Genomic DNA, 13,021 nt, shown 5'->3' with positions numbered 1-13,021 from the left:
ATCTCATCTTTAATATAAATAACAAGGAACATACATATTTTTTTAGAACAGGTCCCAATGAGCAGTAAACATTTGTAAAATTAAACACAGCTAACATGGGTAACATTAATGATGATAACAGTTAAAAACATAGCAAAATGACTCGTGAAACACTGAATACTATCAAATTTGCATAAAACATCTGTTCAAATATAATACTTGTGAAGAAAGCTGATGAAGAGCTGATTCTAATATATTCCATAGTCACAACAGAAAAGGGGGTTACCGGTTACTATGGTAACCGTCAAGCGCAGCCAAACAGAACTTCAAAAAAGCCCAATAAATGTCTGAAGAAACAACTAGTTGATTAAGCAAAAATAAATAAATTCAAAGAATAAACAAATTATGACAAACTTCACATCCGCAACACTGCCAAAAATAAAACCCTTGTTGCTCATGCATGGTTAATGTCGCTCCGCTGCGAACAAGGACGAAGCTTTACATGAGATTTAATTCCTTCAAAAGCACACTGCATTCACTGTAAGCCCCATGTCGCCACCATGAGAGCTGAAACACAGACAGGAATGTGTGGAATGAATCATTTTACAACGTTCCGTTCATATGTTGCTTTAAGTCCATGCCAAATAAACGTACTAACAGATGAAATACGCATTAAAGTAAGTACTTTTTTACAATCAACGTTCAATCAGTCAACAAACAACATTTGGACTCTTCAGAGGGACTGACAGTATGAAACAATGTTTCTGGCGGCTCCGTGAAAAACAAAGGGCCGTACTTACTGCTGTAACTTACTAACTTCTGTATTTGGGGGAGTAAAACTAACCAACTAAACTAACCAACTAAACTAACCAACTAAACTAACTAACTAAACAAACTCCATTAGACAAAAAAAAAAAGAAGAAAAAAAAAGCAGTCAAAAATTAAACGTATTCCAGAAGTCAAAATGAATGGCAAAACAAAACACATTCACATTTGCTTAATAATAATAATAATAATAATAATAATAAAAATTCGTGGTCACTTATATGCCCTTTTGTCAGAGAGAGAGAGTGTGTGTGTGTGTGTGTGTGTGTGTGTGTGTGTGTGTGTGTGTGTGTGTGTGTGTGTGTGTGTGCGTGTGTGTGTGGGTGGGTGTGTGTGTGTTCGCCTGTGTCTCTCTGTGATAAATGGCGGCCAGCTCCTGCAGTGCTGGAGTCAGAAATGTGCCGCAACCCTGCGAGGACGGATAAAGCCTAACTGTTACATTCTTGTTTAAGATTTATTTATTGAGTCACATTTTTTTATTTCTTCATTTATTTGTTTTTGAACGCTGCTCTTATTGAATTTATGCCATGACGTCACCTGTCTTCCACAACCCGCAGCAGGGGGGCGCTGCGCCTCACAGCTCGGGTGAGCTCGCGCTCCGGCGCCTGACGACTGAAGCCGATCATCACATTAGAGAGAGAGAGAGAGAGAGAGAGACAGAGAGAGAGAGAGAGAGAGAGCGAGAGCAGCGACCTGCTGACACCTCCTCACCTTGCGCTGTGGCACGAACTGCTACCTCAACGGGGCTGCCATGGCAACCAGCTGGAACATTGCTAGCATTTAGCATGTCTCCGTTAATTAAAACCAGCTGCGGTGGAGGCTATAGTGCTAGAAGTTGTGAGATATAGCGGCACGATTTAGTACAGGCTTGCATAAAGCCACCTTCTCTGTGTGTGTGTGTGGGGGGGGGGGGGGGGGGGAGGTGCGTGTGTGTGCGTGGGCGTGTGTGTGTGTGTGAGATAGAGAGAGAGGAGAGAGGGGAGGTTAGAGGGGGGTAGAGAGATCCTCCCTGTATGGTGTGCGTTGCACCATTCCGTATTATGCGTGGTGCCCCTCGTGATGCTGCAGCGAGGCGGGCGGGAGGAGTAGAGGGGCGGGGAGGGGTCGCTCCATCTCCTCGCGCAGCCCCTCCGAATTCACTTCTCACAGAGCGCGCGGGGCTGCTGGCGGGAAGGCACGAGAGAGAGAGAGAGAGAGAGAGAGAGAGAGAGAGAGAGAGAGAGAGAGAGAGAGAGAACCACAGAGGTGGGAGGGAGTGTGTGTGAGTGTGTGTGTGAGAGAGAGAAGGGAGATAGCGTGTGCGTGCGTGTTTGTGCGCGCGTGCGGATTGCACCACCGCATCCCGTTCACCGTTTCTGCAGGCGGCCGAGCTCCGATGGAGATAATAAACCCGCGCTAGGGGCTTTTCTCTTTTCTTTTTTTTTTTTTTTTACCCCCCTTCCTCCTCCTCGTCCTCCATCCTCTGATCCAGCCGTTCCAGATGTGACCGACAAGTCGTTGCATGACGCCCGCATTCAGTCCCGCGCCGCTCACCTCGGAGAGACTGTGACACCATGGCTTTGGTTATGGAGCCTATCAGTAAATGGACACCAAAGCAAGTGCTGGACTGGATGAAAGGTAAGCGGGGTGGCCACGCTCTGCGCCGCACCACGCTGCTTGTGGTTATACTGTAGAATGACGATGACGCGGCGGCGGCTGCTGCTGCTGCTGCTGCTGGTTGTGGTGGTGCAGGTTGGTGCAGGTTGGTGCAGGTTGGTGCAGGTTGGTGAGGAGGCCACGATCTGGGCATGAGTGTTCCCCTCGCGCTCAAAGCTGCTGCGGGACTGTAACGTGGGGGGTTCAAGTGACCGATGATTTAAAAAGCCACTAAACGGCGGATGAAGAGGTGTGAGCAGTTGTAGCGGAAGCTCCTGTTTCACAGTGAACCTCACGAGCTGCTGCTGCTGCTGCTGCGATCATCATCGTCACCACCATCATCATCATCACCATACAGCGGCGGCGGCGGCGGCGGCGGCGGCGCTCATCAATGAATGAGGAGGAGATGTGACATCTTCACTCGCTGGCACATGCCCTCCAGCGCATATCTCCACGCGCCGTGAAGGCTATGTGCAAGAGTGTGACGCGCGCGCGCACTCACTCACTCACTCACTCACTCACTCACTCACTCACTCACTCACTCACTCACTCACTCACTCACTCACTCACTCACTCACTCACTCACACACACCTAGTTAATGTAGTTCTCCTCACGCACCGCGCTCCATCTCCGCTGGCCGCCGCGCAGCCAGTTTCAGCACCGCGGACAGCGCAGTGCACACTGGCTTTCTTTGCAGCGCGCCTCGCATATATCGGCGCGAACGAGTAATCGAATAGAAGCGCATACGAGTGTGTGTGTGTGTGTGTGTGTGCGTGTGCGGCGTGTGTGTGTGTGTGATCCTTTCACACACGTTGGCCATTCCACAGAGCTGTGAAAGAAAGAAAGAAAGAAAGAAAGCTGTGTCAGGCCTGCTGCTGACAGACGACGTTAGAGAAAGAAAGCTGGTGGTGTTGCTGGGTGGGCGCGACGCTTTTATTTTAGAGCATGACTTAATCACTGGTTGATTGATGACTCAGAGTGGAAACAATTCATTCAGTTCATGCTTAAGCCACAGAGTGAGCTACTTCCTGCATGTTTCCACTGTAAATGCGTCTTTCTTATGAAGGTGAAGCAGTCGATGGGGCATTCCGGCGGATTTTTGTTCACATTGTTCCACTTACAAATCACACATACCTCATGTGTTTCTTTTGGGATTCATTTATGTACTTATTGTGATACCGCTAAGTTAAATCCAGTGCTAGAGACATGTTTTTTGGCAGCATCATGCCGTCGGGACGCTTCAGCTGGAACAGTCGAGCTGGTGGTGGGAAGGAATAAAGGCTTAAATACTGTACAGCACAAAAAAAAAAAGGATTGAGGCTGCACGAAACTTGAGACTGGGGATTGAGAATCTGTGGCAAGACTTGGGAACTGATATTCTTCATTAAATCGATCTAGAATCAAGCTATTTTTAAAAAAAGACCAACAAAATTTCAGGTCCTTGATGACTCAGAAAAGCTGTTGATAACCACTCAAAAGACTTATATGGCCATGTTTACTAAAAAATAAAATGACTTCTGAACGCTATTGGTTGGTCTGGATTTTATTTAGGAGTAGTTTTGTAAAGGGGGTCAAATACAAATTCACACACTTTTTCATGTTCTTATTTTAACCCTTTCATGCATAGTGGTCACTACAGTGGACAGCTGTCTAAAAGCCCTTTTCTTGTGCTTCTTGTGGATTTTTATGTTATAAAGGCACACAGACCACTGAAGTGGACACTAATGCGTCATAAAATACACTATCAACTACTGGCCATCAGCTGCAAATGCAAGAAATGATTTTTGTTAAATCCAATATGGCTGACAGACAAAAAAGCATGCCAACCGGACCCTAACCCTCCTTCTGCTGCATCAGATAACCCCTAAAGAACAACGCTACTGATGTATTTTTCAAATAACAATATGAAAATTACAATCGATCACCTAAAAAAAAAAAAAAAATTCTTTTACAAATTTGTTTCCTACCTTTTTTTTATGCCTTAAGAAAATCAAAGCAAATTTGAAAAAAAAAAATCCTGACACAAAAGGATCATAATTCATGCATGAAAGAGTTTAAAACATCTTGAAAGTCATGTACTGAAAGCTGAAACTGCAAAAAGGATCATCATGCCACTTCCTCTGTAGTTCTGATCATTATTGCGATACAGTTTCAAATTAAAAGTCTTAAGTTTCTAAGTCAACGTAATATGTTGATGTTGGAAACTGTTTGCAGGACGGCGTAAAAAGGCAAATAGGGTTAAATACAACCAAAACATAATCCAAATGAAGTTCACGCTCCTGCTTGCACTCTCTGCGCCATCTTGTAAAAATGCGCAAATATAATTCTGTTGAATTTTAAAGACTAACTTGTGCAGACGTTATTGGCATTTTTCAGTTTCACGATAATTTATAGATATTGTTTTATCGCCACTGCCCCAGCACCTCTAATTTTCCTTCCTCTTCACTACTATGCAGTACAACATGTTGCAGTAGTGCTATACTTCTGCGAGACACACAAGGAGCAAAACTGGGACAAACTGGGTGTGGAGAATAATTCATTAATTCATTACTTTATTAATTTATGCGCTGTGTTCCGCGCAGAGTGTTTGTTCGGAAAGCTCGTCTTCCTGCATGCTGCTCAGGCAAAGAAATTGAACGTGATAGAACGTGTTAAATCCGGCGAGGGTCGTTTTCTCTTGAGTGTGTAATTCATACTGTGAAAACCGGGACAGGGCTTCTAGAGGACAAACAACGTAACTAATGGTTCTTATTTTCGGACATGACCCAAACCCGGCTCTAGTCACACTTCGCTGCCTTTCAACGGTGCGAAGTTGAGCTTTGAGTCATTCGGACTTAGCCTCCTGGTATGTGAAATTTTGTGTGCAGAAATGTTACTTTTAATAAAAAAATTTAAAAATAAATAAAAATAAAAATAATAAGAAGAGAGGAACAGGCTTACTTTCCAAATTACAACAAATGTGTTTTATTCTAGTTTATGATTTGCAACTCATATTCGGTCACAGATTTATCATGAGGTCACGTAACAGATAACAGTATTTATCTAGTATTTCATAATTATCTATTGTTTAAAATTTTTAAAAAAAGCATGTTTTGATTTCAGATTCTCCAACATTTCATTATTTCTTATTCAACAGCTGTCCCATCTCCTTCATGAACTGTGTGACTGGCATACTTCCGTTCAGATCTGGTTTCTTTGGCCCTCGTGTAAACGGGAAGTATTAATCTGTATTAATCTGCGCGCTTACACGGCTTTAGCTTTGGCCTCTCAGCTGGAATCGCCTCATCGCCGCCATCTTGATCCAAGTAGTCTCGCTGCGTTTTGGAGAGAGGTGACACGGAGACCTTCGTTTGAAGTCTGTAGCCATTTTTTTTCCCCTTCTTATTTGACACAGGAGAGCTAAACATTTATGTTAAGCCTTTTCATTAGCATCATTCATTTATTAGAAATCGGTCAATACGTTACACAGAAAGGACTCGTGTTAGCTAACATTTGCTACGCAGTAATAAGTCTCGGTTTGCGAGGATTGCATGGTGTAACCATAGATCTCAAATCGCTGAGCCGTAGAAGAAAACAGAGTAAGAACTCTCAAATAATCGTCGTTGCTTTTGAAATTATTCACCGAACTTGCAAAGAACACAACAAAAGTCACTTTATCAATTTCCTTTCTAATTGAGTAGAAAAAAAGCTACATTTAAATTTTTTTTAAATACAAAGCTAAAGACCGGGCCGTCCATTTTTATTGTGATTCAGCTAACTTACACCCAGCACAACCAATTGCCTTCAGAAGTCGCCTTATTAGCAGAGTGTCCACATGTGTTGTAATTTAAGCTCAGTATGAGTCCAGCTGTTCCGTGAATGCGTCAGAGGGTTTTTCATTTATTTATTTATTTATTTTTTCTAGAGAGAGCATTAGACAACAACCAGCGTCTTTAAGAGCTGGGAGAAATTTGTGCACAGGTTATAAACAATATCCTGACCTTTGTGTATTTTATAGTCCTCTGTCCAAACCATCGTCAGAAAACGAAAACTCTATAAACCTACCAAGATATGAACCTTCAGCTACACTGAGAGTCCAGAGAAAGAAATAGTTAATCAGAGAAGCAGCCAAAATGTCCACGGTAACTTTGGAGGAGCTGCAGAGTTCCACAGCTGGTTGGTTGAAACGTGTTAAAACTGACAACCATTAGTCAGTCATCACAAGACGCAAGATTTATGTCTGGGGCTGATCAAACATGTGGCAGATGACGCCAAAACTCAGCGTGCTGAGCTAAAACCGCACCATCGCCTCCACCGCGGTGACCACGGCATGCTGTGGGACAGCTGGTCAGAGTTCATTAAAAGGCGAATGGAGCTACAGGGCAAGGAGACCTGTTGGAGGCTGCGGATGGCTTGATGTCGGAGGAGAGGTTTTCCTTCCTCCAAAGTCATAATCGGCCTCCTGAGGTGGCGGGAAGGTTGTTGCGTCCTTGGGCAGGACGCCTCCCCCGCATGTAGTGTATGGAGCTTTGGAGTCCTCTGGACTAGATAAAGTGCAATACAAGATCCCAGCATCCTGGACACACAACCAGAGCCAAAACTCAAGGGTTTAGATCCAAACATGTTGGTGCGTTAAAATCTTCCAATCATGCGCCACAAACTAAATCCAACCGAGAATCTGCAGCAAGGCTTGATTTTTTTTACAGAAAACTGTAGAGTTTGCCCTAAAACACAGCCAGCTGTAACTGCATCAGACTGTTGTTCTACAAAGTTTTGGCTCAGGGCGCTGATCTATTTTCTATTCTCATTTCTCAGATTATAAATATTTTTCTACTTCACAATTACAATTCACAATTGTGGGCGTGAAACAATTAATCAGACTAATCGTGATTAATCGGTTAGTGAAGGAATCGTCAGCTGTTTAGTAACTGATAATTGGATGCTATGCTAACATTTTCAGAGCAGTAATTAAATAAAACATTTTTTTTTACAAATGTATATACATTTGGCATTTTTGATAAAAAAAAACAACGTCATGTCTGTCAATATGTTCTACCCAGAACTCCCCAAATGGCATTTGTTTAGCTTCGCCTGGTTCAAATTCTGCAAATTTCTTCTACTGAGCAAAATTTTTCTATTCCATTGTGAATTGGTTAACTGAAAAAAATAATCAGCAGATCAGATCTACACTGTACTGATGTTAAGTGAAGCAGAGGAGGCTTATTGAAGTATTTAATTAGCTGCAGATGCATCCTTTGATATGTCATGACATTTTAGGCAGCAAAATAATTATTTTCTTATTTAGGAAAAAGAGAATTGAACTCAAATTTTAATTCGGAAATCACCAAGGAAAATTAAATGTTGTAACTCATATTAGTTCAAATTCTTCAGAGTTGTTGCAGACAGCGGTGGCTGTTGGCAGGAAAGGTCTCCTGTCGAGGTCTGTGTCACAGGGAATTTGAAAAAGCCTCTGACTGAAGACGCTCTGTTTTCCCCAAGACAGTCTCATGAAGGATGAGGACTATGGCACATATTTACTTCCATAGAGGACGGTCAGGGTTGTCCATAATTTTCTTGATTTTCTGAAGAATCCTTCTTTGCATCATCATCTCCAGACGTTCCACAGCCATCCTCTTTATCAGGTTATTAGTTTGTTTTGCATTTTCATTTTCATTTAAGCGGTTAAATGAAACATCTGAAGAATCCGAAGAATACACAATATTTTCTTCCATTACTCGTACTAAGTTACTGTTTTTATAACAATCGATTGCTGTAACAATTGTGAGCTGCAGCCCCACAATTATATACCACTATATTGATCTATCACATAAAAATCCCATCAGAAATACACTGGAATTAATGACTGTGGTGAGAGAAAGTAGAAAAATGAATTAGGGTTCAAACCAGAGTTGAGTAGTAACTCCGTGCATTTACTCAGTTACATTTACTGAAGTACATTTTCATGGGGGGGGGGGGGAAATGTAATTTAGGAGTATTTTTACTACATTGTACTTTTTACTTTTACTTGAGTAATATTTGTGGATTCTCTACCCACTGTGAGTAACTTCACTGAATGAGGAACAAGCTCGTTTTAACCATAAATTCACCAGACGCCGACACACACCTGCAGTTTTTGTTGAACTTTCATCTGTTTTATATTGTCCCATCCATCCATTTTCTGTTCACCCTTTGTCCCTAATGGGGTCGGGAGGGTTGCTGGTGTCTATCTCCAGCTACGTTCCGGGCGAGAGGCGGGGTCACCCTGGACAGGTCGCCAGTCTGTCGCAGGGCAACACAGAGACATACAGGACAAACAAACATTCACACACACTCACACCTAGGGAGAATTTAGAGACCAATTAACCTGACAGTCATGTTTTTGGACTGTGGGAGGAAGCCGGAGTACCCCGAGAGAACCCACCATGCACAGGGAGAACATGCAAACTCCATGCAGAAAGACCCCAGCCAGGAATCGAACCCAGGACCTTCTCGCTGCAAGGCAACAGTGCTACCAACTGCGCCACTGTGCTGCCCCAGTTTTATATTGTAACAAGTTAATTTTGAAATATTTTTTTTCCACTTGTCTGATTTTATTATTTTTGCAAAGATGTTATTTGCATTATTTTAATTTTGATCCTTAAAGTACCAACATTTCCACATGACTTTACATTTTGGTCCATGTGATGATGCAACTTTTAAATATTAACTGATTGATGTTTTGATCAGTCACTCAAGACTTTAATAGACTTTTTTTTGTTACCAAATGCTCTTTTGCTCTTTCTTGAGTCATTTCTTGGACGGCTACTTTTTACCTTTACTTGAGTAAAAATACGTTGAAGTGGTGCTACTCTTACTCGAGTACAACTTGCCGCTCTGGTGAAAACAGTTTTTCGCAAGGCGTCATGTAAAATGTGCCAAACAGGTATTTTGGACATTAGGCTTTTTGGACAGTGATCAGAAACTTCTACAGACTGTATTCCCTCACCAGCACCTTCCCCACCCCTCCAGAAACAAAACCAAAAAAAAAACAGAAGTTGTGGCTCTTTGCAGACAGAAGCTCTTTTACCTTGACAGCCAATCTCTTGTCATATAAAAAGCATGTTAGACAGAGAGATGTGATCATCTGTAGTCTGTCAGAGAAAACCTGACACTGCTGGATGGCATGCAGACAAAGCAGGCTGAGCTAAACATCTATCCCCCGCTGCTGGGAAGAGGAGGACTGCTGCTCCAGCAGCAAAATGCCGGTGAGGGCTCGCAGAAAGATGACTCATCAGCATTTGTTATGATCTGAACGCCCACACCAGAGGAGTTTCCTACATGATCGCGTGTGTGTGTGCGGTAGGAGTGGACCGGGAGGGGGGGCGTGTAGCCTCTGAGTTGTGTGTGCAATCGATGACGCAGTCGACGCGTGGTGTTGCGTGCAGATCTTCGCCAGGGCAGCGGCGGCGCAGATAGATAAACGCGCTGCTCGCCGAGGCGCCGGGTGTCGGAGGCCTGCTGACGCTCGACCACGTTGACAGGAGCATGAATAAGGCAGGTCGCTTTTCCTGCAGTAATCTCTCTTCCTGTCTGCGCCTGTCGATGTGTCGGAGCGGTCTAAAAATAATGGCGACATGTCACACTTCAGTCTGCAGAGAGGAGAGGGGCTTGCGAATAACCGAGAGCGTGTGCACACTTTCGTCTGCTCGTCCGAGAAAGATGTGGGGTTTTTTTTCCCCCTGTAGTCAGCGGTCGGTTGTTAAATGTGTTTTGGATACAGCACACCGAACGGGCCTGGGAGAGCGATTTGGAGAACTTTAGCACAGGCTGGGTTATGCAACGACATCCTGAGCTATAATCATCTGACAGCCAAAAGAGCATATTACACATATTGCAAAAATACCAAGACAAACTAGTTTATCCACCCAAGCAAACAACCCGATTTCAATGAGGGAGCGGCGTTAAGCAGAGAAGCATCCGAAAGGATCTGCGGTGACTCTGGGGGAGCTGCAGAGCATGACATCTGGAAAACAAACAAAAATAACTCTTCGCATTATGCAAAACACAAGGTCCTAGTGGTGAAACGTGGTGATAGCGACATCATGATGAGGGCATCAGAGACAAACGGAGTTTTAACAAAAAGGGGCAATCCTGTTTTCAAACAGCATTAGCTGGCATGTGTCCAGGCAACAAAAAATCGAAATCGTAAGAATTAAAAAAAAAATCTATACAATACACTTCTAATTATAAAAAGTTATGAGTCTAGTCAAAGTCCACACTTAAATCTGACAGAGAATCTGATAGGGCTTGTAAATTGGACAGACACTCATTATACAACGGGTCTCCTTTGCAAACTCGCTATTCGCCAAAAGAAAAATGGACAAAACTTTTTAACTCCAGATGAAAGACTTGCAGCTGCAATCGCAGCAAAAACGGCGTTCTACGAAGACGATCGCGTTCTACGAAAGGGTTGGAGGCCAGAAAAGGGCGGGGCTTCCCCGGGGCTTCATTCAACCAAGAAAAGCCACTGGACGTTGAGTCTTGCTGTATCTCTTGCTAGCATTCTTTCCTTGACGTTAGAAGAAGGATTCCCTCTTTAAAAGTGGCTCTAGCTTCATATTTGATTCTGTGTCCTGCTGGAAAACACACACACACACACCGACACACTCACTCCTCTTCCCTCTTCCCACTCCGCCCCTGGCTCTTACTGCTGTAGTTTCAGCTGCATTAAACATTGAACAATATTCCTTATTATGGCAGAAACACGCCCACTGAGGATCTTCTCCCCCCTCACTCACCCTTTCATATGCACCAAAGAAAATTTTACAGACGCAAGCACTGCGTTACGGATGCACATCAATGAGAACGCACGTGTTTGTTGAAATACACGCATGCATGCACACACACACCCCCACGCACACCCCCACACACCCACCCACACACACAGAGACACAACGCAGCCGGTTTAAATGGGGAATCTGTGGTCATGGAAACCCGATCTGATTGCGTTTGAGTCAAGGCACATGTCCCGAGATGAGGTGGCCAAATACACACAGATATGCATGTGGATAATGGGCCACGTTCACACACTTAAACACCCCCACACCCCAACACACACGCCCACACACACACAGACTCATCAGCTTTTGCTCCTCTTTTATGGCCCAAGGCGGAGAGAGCGGGGGACCCTGATTCAGGGGACCGGGAGGTGCCGAGCGAAATGAAAGAACAGCAGAGAATAAGACGAGAGAAGGAAACGAAGAAGGGGTGGCCGTGATACACACACGCACGTACACCACCGCAGAGAGATAGAGGAGAGGGGATGGGAGATGCTGCAGGCATCACATCAAAGCTCCCTCTCCATCCGGCCGCTCGGACAGAGGGGCCTGTGTGCGCGCGGTGGGTTTACATGTTGCTGTTCATGTTGCACCTGTCGTTCCAGAACTGGAGCTTCACACACTGCAGAAACACAAAATCCTACCAAGTGTTTTTGGCCTAGTTTCTGCAGTGCAGATATCTTAAAAGAAGACGGAACTAACTTGCTGGTGACTTTTCAGTAAAAATGTTGGAGCTGGTTTTTAGCCAACAATTCCTTAAAGAGGCGGTATTATGTGTTTTCCAGGCACATACTGTAGTGCCATTTTATAGCACAGTCAAGTAGCTATGTTCCCTTCAGTTGATTTTGCATCATAATTTAACACCTTGGATTTGGGCATTTGTCTCTTTAAGAAGCTCCTTCTCTTTCTGAAACTCCGCCTTCAGAAAGTCATCACAACATGGCTCCTCTCTCAGTTACTCAACAACGTTTTTACCAGCATCTCAATGAGAAGTAGCTCAGTATAATGAGCTCAGCAAATTCCCAGTTCCACCAAGTGTTTGCTAATTGCTGCTGTCTAGTCTTGAGGAACTGACAGGGGGAGTCGCAGTGGAGGGCTGCTCTGTGAGGCAGAAGCTCCAGAAGCTTAGAAAGTGCAGCTCCAAGGAGGAGATGTCCCATATGTCTCCTTTATGATGCAGGAGCAAAAGGTCAAATTAGAGTGACGTTCAAAATAACCGATAAGAAAATAAACCAAACGAAACTCTCAGCGGCTACGTCTGCCTGCTTCCTGGTGAAATGTTCTCATTTAACATAAATAAAATCACAACAAAGAAAACTTGTGTTTCTGCGTCCGGCAGCTTCTTCCGATGCCACAATTAACAACGTAATCTTACAGAAGTAAATTGAATTGGATTATGAATGGCCCGGATTAGAATAAATTGGATTTTAATTGGGCGAAATAGGACTATTTAATTAGAGTTTGATTCCGCTTGTTTATCTTATTTGGAAAGCGTCACGAGTTGACCTTTTTTGAGTGAGACGGCTCTATATGCAAATAAACCAGACACCAGAAATTAAATACTTTCAGGTCATCGGTGGAGCAGATTGTAATAACGTTCTGGTAATGACAAAACAAAACAATTACAGGTTGTACATACTGGCCTCAGTTATTTCAACTGCAATAATGTCTGTAATGATACAAACATTATTGTGGCAGCCACAATTATCAGCAGCTCTTCTGAAGATGGGTGAAAAGCCTTTAAAAGAACTCAACATTTCATGTAAATAATTTCCTTTTCCATCAA

At 43.6% G+C, this 13,021-nt stretch overlaps 1 protein-coding gene across 2 annotated transcripts in view; it reads left to right on the top strand.

Annotated features, from left to right (window-relative positions):
* The first annotated feature begins 1,836 nt into the window (after window positions 1–1,836).
* The window catches only part of LOC116714237 (connector enhancer of kinase suppressor of ras 2), an 83,555-nt gene continuing 72,370 nt past the window's right edge, over window positions 1,837–13,021 (top strand). The window contains exon 1 of one of the 2 annotated variants that reach the window (XM_032554658.1): window positions 1,837–2,421. In XM_032554658.1, coding sequence (XP_032410549.1) covers window positions 2,358–2,421 — 64 coding nt within the window. In that variant the 5' untranslated portion in view covers window positions 1,837–2,357. The remainder of the gene's footprint in view (window positions 2,422–13,021) is intronic. The other variant, XM_032554659.1, reaches the window with a different exon arrangement.

The sequence above is a fragment of the Xiphophorus hellerii genome, chromosome 23 (genome assembly GCF_003331165.1).
Source record: "Xiphophorus hellerii strain 12219 chromosome 23, Xiphophorus_hellerii-4.1, whole genome shotgun sequence".
NCBI classification, from domain to species: Eukaryota; Metazoa; Chordata; class Actinopteri; order Cyprinodontiformes; family Poeciliidae; genus Xiphophorus; species Xiphophorus hellerii.
The sequence above is the reverse complement of the archived record's forward strand: the minus strand, read 5'-3'. Positions and strand labels throughout refer to the sequence as shown.